The sequence below is a fragment of the Cebus imitator genome, unplaced genomic scaffold (assembly GCF_001604975.1).
Source record: "Cebus imitator isolate Cc_AM_T3 unplaced genomic scaffold, Cebus_imitator-1.0 Scaffold655, whole genome shotgun sequence".
NCBI classification, from domain to species: Eukaryota; Metazoa; Chordata; class Mammalia; order Primates; family Cebidae; genus Cebus; species Cebus imitator.
In genome coordinates this window covers 761,076-781,748 of record NW_016107970.1, presented here as the reverse complement: position 1 = coordinate 781,748, position 20,673 = coordinate 761,076, and the positions used below count along the sequence as shown (strand labels likewise).

Genomic DNA, 20,673 nt, shown 5'->3' with positions numbered 1-20,673 from the left:
GTAATGTTATGTGTCTTTTACCACTATAAAAAAAAAAATCCTGACTGTCGTTGGAGCATTGTTGAGAAATAGCAAAAAAACTGGAAATTACCTAAATGTTCAACAATAATAGCCAATAGTCATTGGGTTCTTGCTATGTGCCAGGGAATATTCTAAGCACTTTATGTACATTATTTAGTAACATCCTAAAATAAGGCAGGTACTATTATTATATCCATTTTGCCAATGAGAAAACTGAGGCAGGCACAGGAAGGTTAGGCTATTACCCCAAGGTCACACAGCTAATGAGTGGCAGACAGGCTTCGTAGGCTGACTCCAGAAGCTGTTACCTGAGACAGTTTCAGTTGTTTCCATATTTTATTGTAGTTTGCATCTTAATTTTTTTCTTAAATTTCCCCAGTTGGAACTGTTTAAATTCTTGTCTTTTATAAAGTGAAGGAAATCCAGTTACAGAATAATAAATGTAGTGTCATCGGGGTGGGGGACATGGCTACTTTGTAGTGCAATCTTACAGTACTTAGAACATGACATAGCTATGCTCTATGACCAAGCAATTTCGCTCCTGGGTACATACTTTTTTCCCGGGGAATTCTCACACAAGTCTAAAAAGACATGTTTAAGACTATTTATCACTGGGCGGCAATATTTATCCCCCTCCTAGGGGAGGGGAGGTACAATGTAGCCGACACGTGCTCCATGGCATATGCAGCAGTGAGAAGCAAACAACCTGGTGTCTACAGTGCAAGATGGACGTGTCTTAAAATCAAAGAGCTGAGCACAACAAGCAAACAAGAAAATGAGATCTGTATCAGGCAGCGCCCAATCAGCAGAGTGGAAATGACGGCAAACATTTTAAACAGAAGGAATCCAACACAAAGCCTTAGCGACAGAGGTGCTAGAATTGCTGTTAGAAGATAAGTCTATCTACAAATTTTTACCCACAGGAAGCAAAACGGAAAACGGTATTACCAGGGGCCCATACTCACCAGCTGCTGCTGCTGCCACTGCTGTCTCGCTGCTTGGGAGAAGTGCTGCCAGATGTTCCCTGCCCACTATTAGCAGCACCTAACAGGCAGACAGACAAGAAAGCGTCAGAATATAGTTTTCAGGCTTCCAATCCCAGCAATAGAGAGGATGGCAGAGACAGTGAGTGAGAGACAACAGACATGACCCAGTGCAGGCCACCAAATAGTGACCATGCCACCATGTTTAAGCTTCCATATGACAACACTGACTATAACCCATGCTTCTGCCTAGCAGGACACAGCCATTACCCACACAGATGAAGACACACTCATCCTCTTCACAAAAAATTAGAAACCAAATTAGACACTCTCTGTTACCAAAAAACTATATTGTAATGCTAAATGTCACCAACTTTTAAAATGTAAACGATTGGGAGATAGACAGTGAGGGAAAATGGTGAATGTCTTTCACAAGGAAGAAAATGATGCATAGCTCTCACAGTTCACATCTGTAACTGGTCATACGTGGATATCAGACTTTCTGTGTTTGTAAGGACACAAACATGCATTGGTACTTTGGGGTTCAAATCTAGGCAGCCAGGATCTGCCCACGTCTTCTGTTGAGCACCAGAGAGGTTGAGCAGGTGGGAGTGCTGACCAGATAGCATTCACTGGAGTATGTTAGGGAAGTGTTAGCCCTTCTCCAGGGACCTCAGCTGCAGACCGTGGAAACCAAGACCCAAACATCCTCTGACACTGTGGTTAAGAATGCAACCTCCGGAGTCAAAGAGCCAAGCTCAAGTTCAACCTGCATCACTTCCTAGACGCTTGGCCTTGAGCAAGTTTCTAACCTCCCAGAGCTTCTCATCTGTAATGGAAGATAAAATGAGACCTTAACGTAGAAACCTATACAAACATTAGCTATTCGTATTGCTGTCTGTCATTGTGAATTGTTTTGCTTTTTGCTTTAATGTCTGAGGACAGTCCAGAAAGGACCACTTATAGTTGCTTGGGTTTTAAATTAATGTTCTTTCATTAAAGTGAAATAACCTAGTTATCCTTAGCTGTTACATTCAGACTACAAATCTTATTACTCTGTTTATAAAAGTGGCAAAATAAAAACAATGGTCTTCAATTTTCTTTGATTAATGAGCTATTAACTCAACTTGAAGATACTCAGCTCCCTTAATAATCATTTGTACATTTAATTAATTAAATTCTCTTAAACACTGTGAACTGCATTATAAATGTAATATATTACATTTCTTCTGTAAGCATTTCAGTTACCTAACAAAGCAAATTTATGGCTTTCACAAGCAAAATATCTTTAAATAACAAATTCTTGTAAATCTAAGAAATAAAATGTTATTAAAATAGCAAAGCATCAGTTTTCTTTGAAATCCTAATAATATTCACAACAATGGGGTGAATTTTTTCCCTTTACAACTTAAATCACAAGTCTAAATTCTTTTAAAAAATTGTTTTAATTTTAGATTCAGGGAGTACATGTACTTTTTTGTTACATGGGTATTACACGCATAATAGTGGAGACTGGGCTTCTAGTGTACCCATCATCCAAATATTGAACATTATATGCAATAGGTAATTCTTCAACCTTTCTCCCCTCTCCCCCTCCTATCCAGACCCCTCCCCATTTCTGGGGTCCCCAGTGTCTATTATCTCCATCTTTACATCCATGTGTACCCATTGGTCAGCTCCTACTTACAAGTGGGAACATGAGGTTTTTGATTTTCTGCCCCTGAGTTAGTTCACTTAGGATAATGGCCTGTAGCTCCATCCATGTTGCTGCAAAGGACATGATTTCATTCTTTTTTTATGGCTGCATAGTATTTCATGGGATATACAAACTACATTTTCTTTATCCAATCTACAGTTGATGGACATTTAGGTTGGTTCCATGACAAGTCTAAATTCTAGTACATATTTAAAACTGGAGGCAACAGGCTAATCTGTCAGTCTTCAGTATGTTAGATTCTTTATTGGAGTATTTTAAAGAAACAAACGTATGCAGATTACTTCCAAACTTAACATGAAAGGAAAGCTTTGCTTCTAAAGGCTTACCTTATTTCACTATCTTCACGTTTAAACTTAAACTCAAGGTTTCCCAGGTTGGAAAAGGGCTCTCGAAGCAGCCAATGCACCATCTCCAGCAGGACAAGGGTGCCACCCTTGTGTAACTGGTGACGCTGGGCTGGCAGTTTTACAGCCACACGTGCTTTTTTTTTTTTTTTTGGAGCTTAGTGTATTCAAGTTGTGTTAATAGCTCATGAATCAGAGAAAATTGAAGGGTCACTGTTTTTATTTTGCCCTATGTATAAATAGAGTAAAAAGATTTACAAATCTCTTGGTTAGAGATTCAAAATTGACAACTGGAGATCTGGTTGCTGCAGAATGCAAAGGGCCACAGTTGGACCTACCAGGCTCTTTTTATAGTTGTGATGACAACAGGGGTCCCCAAGTTTATTCTTCTCAGATAGGACTGGCTTTGCAACCCAGGCTCCTGGGCATTGAGCTCCTTCCTCAATTTTCCATAACCTCCTTTTTACTTTCACTGCTTTAGGTGGGGAGTGGCATGCGACACTCCTCATTACCAACCCCTTGCCCCAAGTTTCTGCAAATGGATCCAACCAAACTACTCACTGTCTGAGCCGTGTCCTGTTGCTTTCCATTGCAGCATGAAAAGCACTCCAAGGACGCAGCACTTTCCCACGGGCACGTGTGGCTGCCCAACACAGAGTTTAGAGGGGCAGGAGCTTTTCCTGAGATAATCATATGCTTTTTGTTCTTGACATAGTTTCCTTCCCTGTTCAGCCTACCTTTCCTGCTTTTATTTTCTAGGATCTGGAGCAATTTAAGGGGATTAGGCTGGGGGTTGGGGAGGGGAGGAAGAGGTTTGAGGAAAGTTTTGGGATTTGAGAGAGCTCCATGGCTGTGAGCAGCAGTGCCTGCTGAGGTGGAGGTGGGGGGCAAGACATCAGGTGGCATGGCCAAGCTGTATGAGGTCTAAGCTCCCAGGCTGCCAATCTGGGCAAGGAGGCAGCACAGCCCCCCTGAGGCTTGGACATGATGCTCTCACAGTGGCCCTGACCCCCTGAAGATTTAAACACTACTCCCTCAAGCCCATTTTCTGGCATCACCTTAGACTCCCTGGCCCTTTCACAGACCTAGGGAGGAGGAGCACCCACTCCCACCTCCAAAAGCAAGTCAGAATGAAGTTTTCTGCAGCCCAGGCAGAGGCGGAGTCAGATCTAATTTGATTTTAATAAAATAAAGAAGGATACTGTTTCCAGCAACCCTGAGTCCTGTTATATTTTGCATAAAATGATTCTGTCTAGCCTAGAAGAAAGAGCATTTCAGGATGGGTCTGGCTCCGTCATTCAATAGCTACAGGGCCCTGAGCAACTTTCGGCACTCCTCCTAGCATGTTTTCTTATTTGTAAAATGGGAATGAGTTTCCCATCTGCCAGGATCCTTCCTGCTCCCGAGCCCTGGCTGCTTTGAGGGTCCCCGTGAGTGGAGGCTGTGGAGGTGCTGCCCATGCTGGGGTGTGAGGATCACCCTCCTGTGCCAAGCAGCAGCCGAAGCCAGCCCATCCTGGCCAGCAGAGGGCACTGCCACACCATGCAGGCTGTTCCTGCTGGAAGTCCACCAGTTCTCCGGGCCGTACCCAGCAGCACAAGCACGTGGTGGCCAGTGTGCATTCTCCCCTGTTCACTGGAGCAGTCCAGATGCCCTGACTCTTGGTCTGCCAATTTTTAGGCACAAATAACATGCCCCCGAGTCCTCTGGTCCCCTTAGGCTCCTTACTCGTAGATCCTCAGCTGCGTTGGCACAGTGCCCTTCTGGAAGCCCCTGGGGTGGCTCACGTGTGACCCCAAAGCAGTCTGCACCCATATGGCACCACTGCAGCTCTGCCAGATGTCTGGGTTATCCCAGATGGCACCCCAGACTCCCAGCAGCCTCCACCTGTACATGCATCCCTCCCCCAAGCATCAAAGGTATGAAGTGGTTGGGGCCAGGAATACCCCCCATTCTAAGGGGCGGGGAGACTCAGCTACAAGTTCTGCAGAGGCCAGACCAGGGGAAGCCAGCCTTTCCATCATCAATTCCTCCCTTCTTACTGCTGCCCCAGATCACTGGCTCATCCTGTCACCCCTCAAGCCTAGCTCCCCACAGCTATGACTCCCACTTAAACCAATGCTTCACCTCCCACAGAGTGCCAGGCGCTCTCATACCTCTCTTGTCTCTCAATCCCAAAGTAAGATATAAACGATCACCTCCATGGGGAAACTGAGCCTCGAAGGAAGGTTAAGCGACTTGCCCAAGACCTCGGGGAACTGCAGTGTCAGGACTCACACCCAGATCTCTGGATTCCAAGGGCCATGTTATTTCCATGACACTTGTGCCTCTTGGGTGTGGGCACTGGGGGTTTGGGCTGTTTGGGGGAATCAGGATGGCAGCTCTTGCTGCCCAGCAGAGGTGTGGGAGATCTGCTATGTGATCTCAGGCCTGGCATGGCCCATGCTGAGGTTGGAGTCATGTAGCTCATGGGCAGGCCTGCAGCCCCACTGATCCCAGAATGGAAATCCTTTGCAGGCTGCTGGTACAGGGCAGCCCAGCCAGAGGCTCACACGCCTGAGAGGTCTCTGCTGTTACCTGAGACAGCACGGGCTTCTGGAAGGCCCTGATGAGAGAATAATTAAGAGGGTTACAGGGGGAGGGGTGGGCAGGGGAGCCACACCCCCACCTGCTTGGCAGCAGATGTCAGGAACACAGGGGGATGCCCACATTGTCTCCTGCCTCCTTAAACAAATTTTCTGGGGCTTCTCTTTTTCCTTCATACAAGTCACCAGTGAGGACAATGTCACCAATCACTCAACATTTACCACCAGTGAAAATTCATTTCCACAAATGGGAGACCCTGCTCTGCACAAGAGACTGGACCAGACCTGTAGGGTTTTGGTGTTTTTTGGTTTTGTTTTTTGAGATGGAGTCTTGCTCTGTTGCCCAGGCTGGAGTGCAGTGGCACGATCTCAGCTCACTGCAACCTCTGCCTCCCAGGAAGCAATTCTCATGCCTCAGCCTCCTGAATGGCTGGGACTACAGGTGCATGCCACCATGCCTGGATAATTTTTGTATTTTTAGTAGAGACAGGGTTTCACCATGTTGGCCACGCTGGTCTCAAACTCCTGACCTCAGGTGATCCACCCACCTCGGCCTCCCAGAGTGCTGGGATTACAGGCATGAGCCACCATACCTGGCCTCAGATCTGTAGGGTTTTGACGAGGGACAAGAATGAGAGAGAGAAACACATCACACACCAGCGTGGCCCAAGTCAAAGAGAAGGGAGGCTAAAGGCACTGGTTGGGGGTGGAAGTGTTGCAGCTCAAAGGAGCCAGCCTCACTGGAGGGGTGGCCAGGGAGTGGCCTGATGCACAGGCAGGCGGCCAGCGAGCTTGGGGTGGGGGAAAGGCTGAGCCAGGGCCGAAGGTAGGAGGGGGCAGCTTGGGCTCTTGGTGGGCCAAGGTGGGAAGTGCTTGAGGGCACTTGGCAGGGCTGGAACTTGGACAGTGGGATGAGGCCCAGGTGTGGGGACTTGGTGCCAGGCTGAGGATGCCATGGGCACATAGTTCACCAGCAGCTCTGGCCACCAGCTCCTCCTCTGTTACAGTTCAGTGTGGCAAAGCACCTGCACTGTGAAATGATGGCGTGGGTTCAATTGTTCATTTGTTCAGTTGACTGGCCAGCCAGTCGCCAGCTCTGTGACCTTGGGTAGGTAATCAATTGACCTAGTTTCTGCCGTTAAAACGGGGTTAAAGTATAACCCCATGGGCCTGCTGTGGGGATTAAATGAATTGATTTTAGGCAGCACTTAGCATGTGCCAGGCTCAACATGGCGCTATCACTATTAATCCATGTAAGTACTAACAGCTACCTTTTAGGGAGCACCTACTATGTGCCAGGCTTTGAGCTAGTTCCTCATCTATACCATGTCTTTAACCTCCGAGGTAACTTACCACGATCATGCCCATTTTACAGATGAGGGAATAGAGGCCCTTGCCCACAGTCCCCCCGCTGCCAAGTGGAGAGCCGGGCTCCCACCCAGGCCTGCCTAACTCCCAAGCCCAGGCTCTGAGGAGCCAGCATCCGACAGCTGTGTCTTTTTGCAAGGGAAGGGGCCTGGGCCATGCAGACTGTGTGGTTTAGGGACCACAGGGATTTCTGAACCCAGCTTTGGGCGCATGTGTGCCTGGCACGTGGGGCAGGAGAAAAGCTCTGTTCTTCCCGCCGCTTCCCAGCTCACCCTCTCCGCAGACCCTCCTGGCGCCCAGACCCAGGAGTCTTGGTTTTAGGCGACACATCGTGATGCCTGTTAAAAGCACAGCAGGGGAAAGGAGCCCTTAAACAGTCCAAATGTGTCCCTTGCCGCGCCTGATTCTCCCGGAGCCCCGGCGCGCCCAGACAGAAGTTGTGTACACAGGATTTTAGTATTTCCTCTCCGGCTCCAGCCCCAATTTGAGGGCCTGTAAAAGCTTGAATGGCGTCCAGTGCGGCGTGGTTTGCCTAAGCTCGGCTCCCGGCGCTGAGTCAAAGCAGCCCACACAGGGACCAGGGCGCCTGCTGGGGGGAGAGGCGAGGGGCGCCTGCTCTGGGGGTGCGGGACGTCTGCGGGGGCGGGGGGAGGCCGGGGCGTCCACACCCACGTCCAGGCCCAGCCGGCCGCCTTCCAGCCGCTGGGGCTAGCCCCGCGGCCGCTGAGCAAACCTGAAGTCCCGGGGTACACTCGCGGCGGGAGGCAGGCGAGGGCGGATTGCATGACCCCCTTCCTCCCGCTGCGCCTGGGAACTTCTCCCACTTCATTGGGGTGGGGACTCGGGGGAGCTCCCTGTGGCTGGGCGGCTGCTCCAGATGTCTTCTCTGAGGCTGAGAGGCTCTTCTAGTCCCTGAGTTTTAAACATGCCCCCAGCACTCCTCTCCCTCCCAGAAATCACCCAGTCCAGTGCCCAGACTGACCTGCTGCCTGAGTCTAGGTACTCACCCTCTCTGTGTCTCGGCTCCCTCATTTGTAAAACAGGGCGGGCTTGGGCTCCATCTCTGGCCCCTGTCACTCCCAGCACCTTGGAGTCTAAGAAGATAGGGAGCCACCTGGGCTGCAAATAAGCTGCTTGTGCTCTCTGGAGGGGACAAAAGTTGCTGGGGGTGGGAGGTTCTTCTCCAGGTGCTGTGACATCATGACACCCACAACCAGCCAGTAAGGGGGGGAGCGGGTTTCAGAGCACAGCAGTTCTAGGGGCAAGTAGCCGGGTGTGAGGGTGACAGCTGGGAAAGCTCTGAGTCCCTCACTCCCAGGAGTCTGGAGTCCCTGGCACCCTGAGCACAGTGGCCTCTTGTCCACACAACCCATGGGTCAGACAGGGCCCGGGCCTGGCACCTGAGGAGTCACGGTAGGCACACTCAGCCATGCTCCACAGCTCTGCTCTGCAATTCCCAGATCCAAACGCTCGGAAAACCAGCCACGTATGTGTGTGAGAGCACGTGTGTAATGTCTAGGGCTACATCTGACCTGAACAGAACTCATTTGGTGACTTGAAGTGACACGAGAGGAATTTAGTTTGTCTTTATCTCACTCCCTGGGAGTATTTATACCTTACATTTGTGAATATTAATTACATTAATATGAATGTGTTTGATGACAGGGTCTGCCTCATATCCTTTTCGGGGAGGAGGAGTTACATAATAAACACTATAACCTGATACAACTTTTCTAACCCACCTTAAAAAAAATGCTCACGCCTGTAATCCCAGCACTTTGGGAGGCCGAGGCGGGTGGATCACGAGGTCAAGAGATCGAGACCATCCTGGTCAACATGGTGAAACCCCGTCTCTACTAAAACTACAAAAAATTAGCTGGGCATGGTGGCGTGTGCCTGTAATCCCAGCTACTCAGGAGGCTGAGGCAGGAGAATTGCCTGAACCCAGGAGGCGGAGGTTGCGGTGAGCCGAGATCGCGCCATTGCACTCCAGCATGGGTAACAAGAGTGAAACTCTGTCTCAAAAAAAAAAAAAAAAAAATGCGCAACTTCCTGGCCCCAAGCGTTTCTGATAAAAAGCTGTGGACCAGTGAAAACCATAAAAGTGACTGAGGCAGAGAAATGGCAGTGGCAGTGACTCAGGTGGTTCTTCATGCATTCCAGGCAATGACACTCTGGAGGATGGGATCTGCTGGCCCCTCAGCCCATCGGGGACATGTCAGAGGACTAAGAGTAGTTTAGGGCTTCAAATATATGAATGCTATGACCCCCAAAGCACATTTTTTTTAATGGATGGCTGAGACACAGTCTCAGTCTGTTGCCCAGGCTAGAGTGCAGCGGCACAATTATGGCTCACTGCAGCCTCAAGTTCCTGTGCTCAAGCAGTCCTCCCACTTCAGCCTCCTGAGGAGCTGGGATGGGCACACACCACTATGTTCAGCTAATTTTTGTATTTTTTGGTAGAGAAGGAGTCTCACTATGTTGCTCAGGCTGGTCTCGAACTCCTGAGCTCAAGTGATCCACCTGCCTCCGCCTCCCAAAGTGCTGGGATTACAGGTGTGAGCCACTGTGCTCAGCCAGAATTCTTTTGGTCTCATTGTGTAGTCATTACAGATTCATAGGTGCAATCCACCTGCCTCAGCCTCCCAAAGTGCTGGGATTACATGTGTGAGCCAGCTCCCCCAGCAAGATGGCATTTCTTCTGCCATAGGAACTCCTGGCACGTGGCACAAATTCCGACATTCTGCCTTCTGGACCTGACCCCGTGAAGCCCACTGCATTTCCCCACTCCCATTCCAGGCCTCTGCCTCAGTGGGTCCCAGTTCATCCCTGTCCATCCCAGGGGGCCCTCCTAAATAGAGCCAGGCCCTAGGTGGAGGCAGTGGTCAGTGCTAAGCAGAGTGGGACACAAGCACCATCACTGAGTTCCTGCTGACCCTTCTGAGCTGCGCTGACACAGGGGCCCTGACACACATATAAAAGTGCATGTATATCTGGTGAAATCTGGAACCATTCTAAGGGCTGTACCAAGTTTCCTGGTTTTGATATGGTCCTATGGTAACCTAGAAAGACATTGGGAGAGTCTGGGTGAAGGGTGCATGAGACCTCCCTGTACATTTGCAGCTCTCTGTCCCTTTACCCCTCACCAGGCACCACCCCCGTCATGACTTCGCCTCCTTCACTCGGCTTCCACCATGGGCTGAAATGCTTGCTCCCTCCTTTGCACACTTTCTGCATACCTTTGGTACAGCAAGCGGCACAATACTTATCATTAATTGTTTATAAATCTTTTCCTTCCAGAGATCGTGCACTCTGAGGACAGGGGTCAGTTCTCACTCTATTTGTATGTGTGTCAGCTTCTAGCACAGCCAATACCCCAAAAAAAAAAAAAAAAAACGAAAAAAACAGAGCAAAACAAAACAAAAAAACAGCCTGCTGAATACATGAAAGGTGCCTTGGTTGTGTGTTGAATATTAACCTTGAGCTTCCTCTTTGGACTCTACATGGGGTTGCTCTTCAGGTAACCTGTGAAGCTCCCCACTGTAAAGAAAGGGCTTGCTCAGTTTCCTATTAGGCATTAATTATTGAACAACTACTATGCACTTGTATCAGTTAGTTATGACAGCATTCTTGCTGTGTAAAAACTGTTTTTTTAAAAACCCCAGTGGCTGATGACCATGATCATTTGTTTCTTCCTTGTCTGAGGGTTAGCTGGAGGTATTACAAGGTGTTATTATTACAAGCCCCATTTCTCAGATGAGAAAACCAGACGTGCAGAAAGGTAGAGTAACAGTCCAGTTTTGTGCAGTTGAAAAGCAGCAGAGCCAGAATTAAAACTTAGGAGGCCGGGCTCGAGATGGATTCTGAACCATTATGTTGCACTGCTTCTCCACCTTGGAGACCATGCCATCTCTGGGCATGAATGACTTACTCATTTTTTTTAAAAAATCAGTACCTAATATTTCAATAAATGGATGCTAATATATCATATCATATGTCATATTTAGCCAGTCTGATATAGTTTGGCTATGTGCCTACCCAAATCTCATCTTGAATTGTAGCTCCCATAATTCCTACATGTCGTGGGAGGGTCTTGTGGGAGATAATTAAATCATGGGGCTAGTTTTTCCTGTGCTGTGCTCGTGATAGTGAACAAATCTCATGAGAACTGATGGTTTATAAAAGGGCAGTTCCCCTACACACACTCTTGCCTGCCTCCATGTAAGATGTGGCTTTGTTCCTACTTTGCCTTCTGCCATGATTGTGAAGCCTCCCTAGCCATGTGAAACTGTGAGTCCACTAAACCTTTTTCTTTATAAATTACCCAGTCTCTTAACAAACTACCTTAGAAAAAGAAGGAATGATTTAAAAAATAAAAATAAAAATAAAAATAATTTACCCAGTCTCTAGTATGTCCTTATTAGGAGCATGAGAACAGACTAATACTACTTCTGTGCCTCAATAATTTACTCATTTTTTAAAAACTCACAGCCTAGGCCAGGTGCAGTGGCTCACACCTGTAATCCCAGCACCTTGGGAGGTCGAGGTGGGTGGATCACAAGGTCAGGAGTTTGAGACCAGCCTGGCCAACATGGTGAAATCCTGTCTCTACTAAAAAAACAAAAAAATTAGCTGGGTGTGGTAATCCCAGCTACTCAGGAGGTGAGACAGGAGAATCGCTTGAATCCGGGAGGCAGAAGTTGCAGTGAGCCAAGATTGCACCATTGCACTCCAGCCCAGGCAACTCCATCAAAAAAAAAAAAAAAAAACCTCACAGCCTAATATTTCAATAAATGGTTGGTAATATATCACATGTAGCCAGTCCCTATTGATGCATGTTTAACTATTTTCAGTCTTTTGCTATTATGCAATGGGGGATGAATAATTGGTGCCCATCTCATTCAGCATCTGTGAAGTGTATATGCAGGAAAAATTCCTAGAAGTGGAATTGCTGAATCAAAGTTTTGTGCTTTCATAATGGTAATAGGTTTTGCTGAATTGCTTACCAAAAATCTATGGAGTATCAATGTCTCCACGCCCTCTTCCACACCGTGTATTAGCAAACTTTTTGATCCTCAACAGCATGATGGATGAAAAATAATATCTTAGTGTTGTTTTAACTTGCACTTTTTTTTTACTATGTATAGGATTGAAAAGAATGATGCTACCTCATGGGGCTGTTGTGAGGATCAAATGTATTAAGACGACTAACCCATATCAAGTTCTTAGAACAGTACACGGACCCCAGAATATAGTAGGCACTTAATAAATGTTCAGTGCTATTATTATTATACATAAATGAAGGTGATGGAAGAACAAAGCACAGGGCAGTATGTATAATATGCTACTATCTGTGGGGAAAAAGCAAAGCAAGAATATATACACACATATATCTATACAAATATGTATGTACTTATGTGTATATGCATACATGACAGTCCTCAGGAAACATATGCAAGAGTAGAAAATGTTTGCTGCCTCTAAGGAAGGAAATGGTTGCTGGTGACAAGAGTGAAGAAATTTTTTCATCGCATTTCCTTTATTTCATAATTTTTAAACCATGTGCTTGAATCATTTATTCTAAATGGCTGTAGTTCGTGGTATCCTCCTGCAGGGGGAGGGGAAGGCTCCAACCCCCTCGCTTTAGCCCCAGTCCCCAGGAGGTGGCCACAGCCCCTCTTGCCACCTTCCCACCCTTTCCTTTTGAGAGTGCCCGACTCAGCCCTGAAGATAGCTCAAAAGAAACCAGGTTTGCACAAGCTGGGAAATTGAAAGGTTGGTGCTCATTCCCCACCATCTCTCTACCTTCTCCAGCACCTAGAACTCCATCCTTGCCCATCAAGGTAGGAGCAGGAAGGCCAACGCAAAAAGAGAGAGCCTAAAGCCTCCGCCACCTTCAAGACTCTCTGAGGGGTAACAGAAAACAGTCCTGGACTTGGGTGCCCTGGTCATCAGCCCCCACTTGCCACTGACTTCCTGGGGCAGCAAGAGCCATCACCTCCCTGGGCTTCAGTTTCCTCAGATTTAAAAGGGTTACTGACACATAGCCCCCATCAGGGCGTTTGGATTAAATGAAGTAAGAAATGTGCAGCCACACTGAAAAATACCGAAGCATGATATTGATGAGGCTTCGAGAATATAAGAGTAGAGTAACAGGCAGTGTTCCAGAGCTGTCATCAGACGGGCATCTGTCAGTGTCACCACCGGTGCCACTCCATGGGGCACCTGCTGCCAACATAGACCTCCAGCCTGGGGGGGACCTCCTCCCATCAGAGAGAATGAATGAAACACCTGCTCAGACACTACCAGATGTCACACAGTCACTGTGTAGAGAATGAAGAGAACAATGATGCAGGAAAAAGAGAAGTAAACTCCATGTTTAACAAGTGTCTGCAGGAATTTTGCAGAATGTATTGAAAACATCAAACTTCAGTGAAATCCATGGATTAAAAACTTACGTGGCCGGGCGTGGTGGCTCACACCTGTAATCCTGGCACTTCGGGAGGCCGAGGCAGGCGGATTGCCTGAGCTCAGGAGTTCAAGACCAGCCTGGGTAACACAGTGAAACCCTGTCTCTACTAAAAATACAAAAACTCAGCCGGGCATGGTGGTGTGTGCCTGTAATCCCAGCTACTAGGTAGGCTGAGGCAGGAGAATCACTTGAACCTGGGAGGCAGAGGTTGCAGTGAGCCAAGAACATGCCACTGCACTCCAGCCTGGGTGACAGAGCGAGCTTCAAGCGATTCTCCAAAAACAAACAAACAAACAAAAACTTATGAGCTCAGCCATTAAAAAGAAGAAAACTCTGACCCATGCTACAGCATGGGTAAGCCTTGAAGACAGTATGCTAAGTGCTAGGTGGGACACAAACATTCCATGCATAACACACAGAGTGTGACTATATTTCTCCAGTCATAGAAAGACAAAGATTGCATGATTCCACTTAGGTGGGATGTCTAGAACAGGCAAAGTCATAGACAGCAGAAGTGGAACAGAGTTGCCAGGGTTACAGAAGTAAGTGGGGAATTATTGTTTGATGCCTTCTGAATTTCAATTTAGGATGATGAAAAGTTCTGGAGATGGACAGCAGTGATGGTTTTACAACATTGTGAAAGTACTTCATGCCACCAAATTCTAAACTCAAAAAGGCTTAAAATGTTAAATTTTGTTGTGTATATTTTACCACAATAAAAAATTGTCCCCTCCAAAATGAGAAGAAAACAATCCCCCAAATTCATGCTCAAAGCAAAATTTGAACAATCACCTTAGCAGACACTGAACTAGTTTGGAAATAAGAGCCCTGAAATTAAACAAACAAACAAACAAACAAACAAAAAAAAAAACACATAAAAGAAAAACCACTGAATTTCAAGACCAGCAGTTGTGGTCATGGAGTGATGTGGAGAGCTGAAGGGAGCAGCAGGGCCTGTGAGGAGAGGGACCCACCAGGTCTGAGCTGACGCAGGCTACTGGCCACGCTGTTTGGGGTTCCCATCAGTTATTAATGAGGAGCCACTGGGCAGTGAGACTAGAAGCCACTGTGGAATCTTTTGTTTTGTTTTGTTTTTTTGAGATGGAGTCTCTCTGTGTCACCCAGGCTAGAGTGCAGCGGTACAATCTCAGCTCATTGCAACCACTGCCTTCCAGGTTTCAAGCGATTCTCCTGCCTCAGCCCTCGCAAGTAGCTGGGAGTACAGACATGCACCACCATGCCTGGCTAATTTTTGTATTTTTAGTAGAGACGGGGTTTTACCAGCTTGCCCAGGCTGATCTCGAACTCCTGACCTCAAGTGATCTGCCTGCCTTGACCTCCCAAAGTGCTGGGATTACAGGCGTGAGCCACCACTCCTGGCCACCACTGTGGAATCTTTCTGGTCATATAGATCTAAGTCTGCATAAGTAATATCATAAAATGTGTATGCTTCTCATGTTATAGTGTGATGTCACCCATGCTCAAATGGATCCTTTTGTTGATTTCATATAGCTGTGAGTTTAAGCAGAGAGCAGGACACATCCAGTGGATGCCTGGGTTGGGTGAACCTCACCATCTCAGTCGGTTTGCGCTGCTATGACACCGGGCCATAGGCTGTGTGGCTTCTAAACAACAGAAATGTATTTCTCGAAGTTCTGGAGTCTGGAAGGCTGAGCTCAGGGTACTGTCACAATCATGTCCTGCTGAGACCTCTTCTGGGTTACAGGATACCATCTTCTTGAGTGGCGTGCCCACACAGTGGAAGAGGGTGTGAGAGGTCCCAGAGACACCTATGATAAGGGCACTAATCCCATTCATGAGGGCTCACCCTCATGACCTCATGACCTCTGAACAGCCCCACCTCTGAGTACCAACGCATCGGGGTTAGAATGTCAACATATGAATTAGGCAGGACACAAACATTCCGTGCTTAACACCTAGGTATTAAAATAGAGATTTTGCTCTTCTGAATGGGTGACATCAGGAAAGCCCCAGTCCTGTCCCTCCTAATAGAATTCTGTCCTCAGGAGGCTTGGTTTGATTTGGGTATGTGAGCCATGACCATCCTCAGGGAGAAATGATGTTATTAAGCTCAGCTCTGATGAGGTGGACATTGTTGCAACCTCTGCTCCTGAGTGGTCAGAGCCTGAGAAGAGAGGGGAGATTGGAATGCAGACACAGCTCAGGGGGAAGAAAGCCAGAGTCAGAGGCGAACTGTGAGCAGTTCCCCAAGGCCGGGAGGAGGGTTTGCTCCTGTTGTACCTGTCAGTATCTGCACAGGCAAGGTGAGTGATCATCAGCACCTGGAATCTCTGGGATCTAGAGAAAGCTCGACCACTTGTAGTACCTGCCACTTCACCTACCAAGACCCGATATACCCCTCAGAGCATAAGCGTCCCATAGTCTGATTAAGGAGAGCAGCATATGTTAAAGTACTAAGCCACATCTCACTTTGGAGAGTGTATTCATTGAGATAAAATTTGGCTGTTATAACAGAGACCCAAGGCTTCCCAAATGTTATTTCCATCACAGCACACAGAGAAAATTGTAACAATTGTGTAGCTCATGGGGGTAAAAGAATAAGGCTGTGTCTTAGTTCTTTCAGACTGCTAAAACAAAATACCATACACTGGATAGCTTATACACAGAAATTTATTTCTCACAGTTCAGGAGACTGGGAAGTCCAAGATCAAGGCACTTGTAGAGTAGTGTCTGGTGAAGGCCTGCTCTTAGTTCATGGATGGTGCCTTTTTGCTGTGTCCTCATATGGCAGAAAGGGAAAAATCTCTGATCTCACTAGCCCCTTATAAGGGCACTAATCCTATTCATAAAAGTTCCACCCTCATGACCTAATCACCTCCTAATATCATCACATTGGGGATTAGGTTTCAACATATGAATGTTGGAGAGGCACAAACATTCAGTCTATAAAGCTGCTTACGAGCAGAAGCAAGTGGTCCTGAGACAGAGGGGATCAGTAGCTTCATACACCTGCAACCCATTTACAGCATCCCAGGAAAGCCCAACATTGGTTAGGAAGCTCTGGCTTAATTAATATAGATGTTCATGTTCCTCTCACATAGAAGTCTTATGCTAACCCTGTCCTATGAAGCCATCAACGGCCCAGACCCCCTCTATATTGTTGCTCCTCCATCCCTAGCATGTTGCCCTTATCTACAAGATCCCAGATGGCACGCTGCACATCCACCTTCCATCCAGAGAGAGGGTAAAGGGGAAGGGAAGACCCATCCATCCTTTTAAGGGCATGTATCAGTTGTCTATTGTTGCAAAACAATTACCCCAAAACTTGGTTATTTAAAACAATAAATGTTTATTATCTCAGTTTCTGTAGGTCAGGAATTCAAAGGTTATAGTCAAGATGTCATCCAGCACCACAGTCACCTGAAGGCTGGTTCAGGGGTTAAGGACTTGCTTTCAAAATCACTTTCTCATGTGACTGTTGGTAGGAAGCCTCAGTTCTTTGCCACATGGGTCTTTCCACAGGGCTGCCACCTTGGCCTCATGACATGGCAGCTGGCTTTTTCCAGAGTGGATAATACAAGAGACAGAAAGTAAGAAGGAAGCCAACTGCCTCTTCAGCTCAACCTCAGGTGTTCGTCACTTCTACCACATTCTGTGTATTAGAAGCAAGTCACAAAGTATAGGCTAGGCTTAAAGGATGGGAATTAAGCCTCTACCTTAATGGAAGAAGGACTGTCAAATAATTTATGGCCATATATAAAACTACCTAGCACAGGGCACATCCAGGCAGTGGCATGCATACCTCTTCTGCTTGCACCCATTGGCTAGAACTCAGTCTCACAGCCTTGCAGAGCCCCATGGGAAGCTGAGATACATTGTCTTTGTTCTAGTGGCTGTCCACACAACTAGAAATTGGTGGTCTATTACTACAAGAGAGAAACGAGAAATGAATGACGTTTCTGCCTCAGAAGAAGCAAAAACACTGACATGCTAGGAAGAAAAGACAAGAAGCCTGTGGAATATAATTTACCTTCTAGGGGTGGAAAAGGTGTTTTTTCATCATTGACCTTGATCATTTCATTCTTGAAAATGCTCATAACATACAGTTGAGTGAAAAATGCAGGTCGAATAGGAGCAGGATGCCACTCATGACAATATGCATATGTGTATCTCAAAGAGTGTGGAGGCAGAGAGGTGACCGGAAGGATATTAACCAACAAAGTCACCGTGGTTATCTCCAGGGGGTTAGATTAGTGGCGATTTCCCCATATGTTTCTATGTCACCTTTCTGTATCATTTGCTGTTTCTCCAAAAACAGAAAAAGCTATAAAAATATTTTTTCCTATTCTTTCTAATCAACCCCTCCTCCCCAAGCTGGTCTAATGCAAGAAGATGGATGAGGAATTCCTGCATTGTGCAGTCAGTCTGGCTGGTGAACCTGTTGGCTCTGAGGCATGCCACGCACAGGGCAGGCAGGTGGGGCAGAGCCAGGGGCCTGGGTAGACAGTCAGGATGTGCCAGTGAACACAGCATCAGGGCATGAAGTCACAGCTGGGACCATGTGAGTGGAGAGGGGTTAGGCCAGAAATCACGAGAGCAGAGGTCAGAGGCTGGAGAGTCAGACCAAACAGTGAGAGTGGCCAAGGTGTGGTGCTGGAGGGGATATCCAGGCAAAGGCACAGGCCAAGCATCAGGCTGAGAACAGTGTTCCCAGTTCCAACAAGCCCCAGGGGCTGGGAGGCAAAAAGATGCCAGGAAGCTATGCTCTGTATCAGAGATGAGAGCCAGTGCAGGTTGAAAAGACCCCAGGTGTCTCCCCCAACCCCCAGGGCACGGCCGGGCAGGAGCCGCCAGTTGGACTGCAGCCCCAACACAGCCACATGGGCTGTCAGGGAGCCTGTTGCTGCCCCAGCAAGAGAGTTAGCTGCCACGGTTGGCTGCGCTGCCCCCTGCTCAGGCAAGGCTGGTGACTGGGTTTAATGTTGCCCGCCAGCTCTGATCTGTGAGCAGTGCTCCCTGAACTACGGTGCTGAGACAGATTCTAAGGCCGAGCTGGAGCTAAGTAGGAGCTGCTGAAGTGATTAATTAGTGATGTCTGCCGAGGCACAAAAGGAGGGTATTTTAGCCCTAGTGCCACCATTCCAGCAGGCACTCTTTTTCTGCTAGGGGTTCACCCTCGCCTCTTCTTCCCCCACTTGTCTGCCTCCCATTGTAAGGAAAATTACCCACAATCCTATGTTTTCATCCTGGCCATTCACGGCCAGAGTTTTCTGCATACAGAGAGCCTTTTTATGTCGTTCTCATCAGAAAGTACATCACATCCTAATTGTATATGCTTTTCCACTTGGTATTACAGCACAAGAATTTTTCTGTCATTGTTTTTAATATGCTTTTTTTAAAAGTAACACAAGAACATTGTAGAAAGTATAGAGTACCAACAAGAAAAAAACCTTAAAACCTTTCATTCTAAAACCCATAGAGGACCCCAGAGCCTGCCAGGCAGTGCGACCAGGAGGGTCTTCATACCAGAGTGATAGCACTGGGAATGGCCATAAGTATCAGAATTACCTGAAATAATTAAAAAAAAAAAAAGAAAAAACAGATTCCTTCCTACACACGTGTTAGAAAAAGTCAGTCTTCTTCTACCCACCTCCCCTGTAAAAACAAAAATGGGCAAAGGCTATAATGAACAAGACAATTCACAGAAACAGAAATTCACGTGGTCAATAAACATGAAAAATGTTCTTCTCTATTAGGCAGGAAAATGAAAATTAAAACAATGAGATGCCTTCCCCGCTTCCCCAGAAGACTGGCAAGAACTCAAGTGTGATAACATCCAGCAGAGGCAGGGAAATGGGCACAAATTGCTACAGCCTCTTGGGACAGCTATCTGGAGTAGTTTATTAAAATTAAAAATATACATACACTGGACAGAATAGCCCCACTTCCAGGATCTAGTGTACAAAAGTCAAACACCAGGACATAAAGATACATGTACAAGTTTATTTAATGAAGCTCTTATCCATCTGTACAACAAATACTTGTTAATCAGCTACTGTGGGCTAAGGACGGCATTCCCAGTTCCCACAAGCCCCAAGGGGGCACTGTTTAGACACTGGGGATAGTCAGCGAAACAGAAACCCCCGTTCCCAGGAACTTTGTGGTCTAGAGGGAGGTGATAGTGTTTTCAAACTGACATAGCATTGGGTGGCATTGGGTGATGAGTAATATGGAGAAAATAAAGCAGAGGAGAGAGAAAGACAGTGCTAGGAGAAGTAGGGTGGAGTTGCAATTTAAAGTAGAGCCATTGGCTGGGCGTGGTGGCTCACACTTGTAATCCCAGCACTTTGGAAAGCCAAGGTGAGTGGATCACTTGAGGTCAGGAGTTCAAGACCAGCCTGGCCAACATGGTGAAACCCCGTCTTACTAAAAATACAAAAATTGGCCGGGCACGGTGGCTCATGCCTGTAATCCCAGCACTTTGGGAGGCCAAGGTGGGTGGATTACAAGGTCAAGAGATGGAGACCATCCTGGCTAATACGGTGAAATATAAAAATACAAAAAAATTAGCTGGGCGTGGTGGTATGCACCTGTAATCTCAGCTACTCCGGAAGCTGAGGCAGGAGAATAGCTTGAACCCAGGAGGCGGAGGTTGCAGTGAGCTGAGATTGCACCACTGCATTCCAGCCTGGGCAACAGAGCAAAACTCTGTCTCAAAAATACATATGTATACAAATTAGCCAGGCATGGTGGTGCACACCTGTAATCCAAGCTACTCAGAGGCTGAGGCAGGAGAATCACTTGAACCTGGGAGGCGAGGTTGCAGTGATCCGAGATCGTGCCATTGCAGTCCACCCTGAGCAGCAGAGTGCGATTCCTTCTCAAAACAATAAATAAATAAATAAAATAGAGCCATCATGGAAGTCCTAGCTAAGAAGGTGGTGTTAGATCAGAGAACTGAAGATGGTGAGGGAACCAGCCAAGTGGATACTGGGGGAAGAGCATTCCAGGAAGAGGGAACAGCCAATGCAAGGGTGGCTGGGTTTGGTGTGTCAAAGAACTTCACAGAGGACAGCTGTGGAGGTGAGGCCAGGGAGCTGTCAGGACAGGTGGTGCAGGGTCTTGAAGCCAAGGACTCAGCTTCACTCTGGGGGATACAGATAGGAATGCCTATTGTAAAAGATAGAGCACAATCTATTCC

General features: G+C 47.2%; 1 protein-coding gene across 3 annotated transcripts in view; it reads right to left on the bottom strand.

Annotated features, from left to right (window-relative positions):
• Positions 1-1,004: 1,004 nt before the first annotated feature.
• Positions 1,005-20,673, bottom strand: part of ATOH8 (atonal bHLH transcription factor 8) — a 63,866-nt gene continuing 44,197 nt past the window's right edge. For 2 of the 3 annotated variants that reach the window (XR_001821553.2, XM_017517995.2), the window contains one exon: positions 16,802-17,398. Coding sequence is in view for 1 of the 3 variants with exons in the window: in XM_017517995.2 (XP_017373484.1) it covers positions 17,396-17,398 (3 nt within the window). In the remaining 2 variants the exon portion in view is untranslated. Of the gene's footprint in view, positions 1,066-16,801; positions 17,399-20,673 lie in introns of those variants that run through there. The other variant, XR_005198235.1, reaches the window with a different exon arrangement.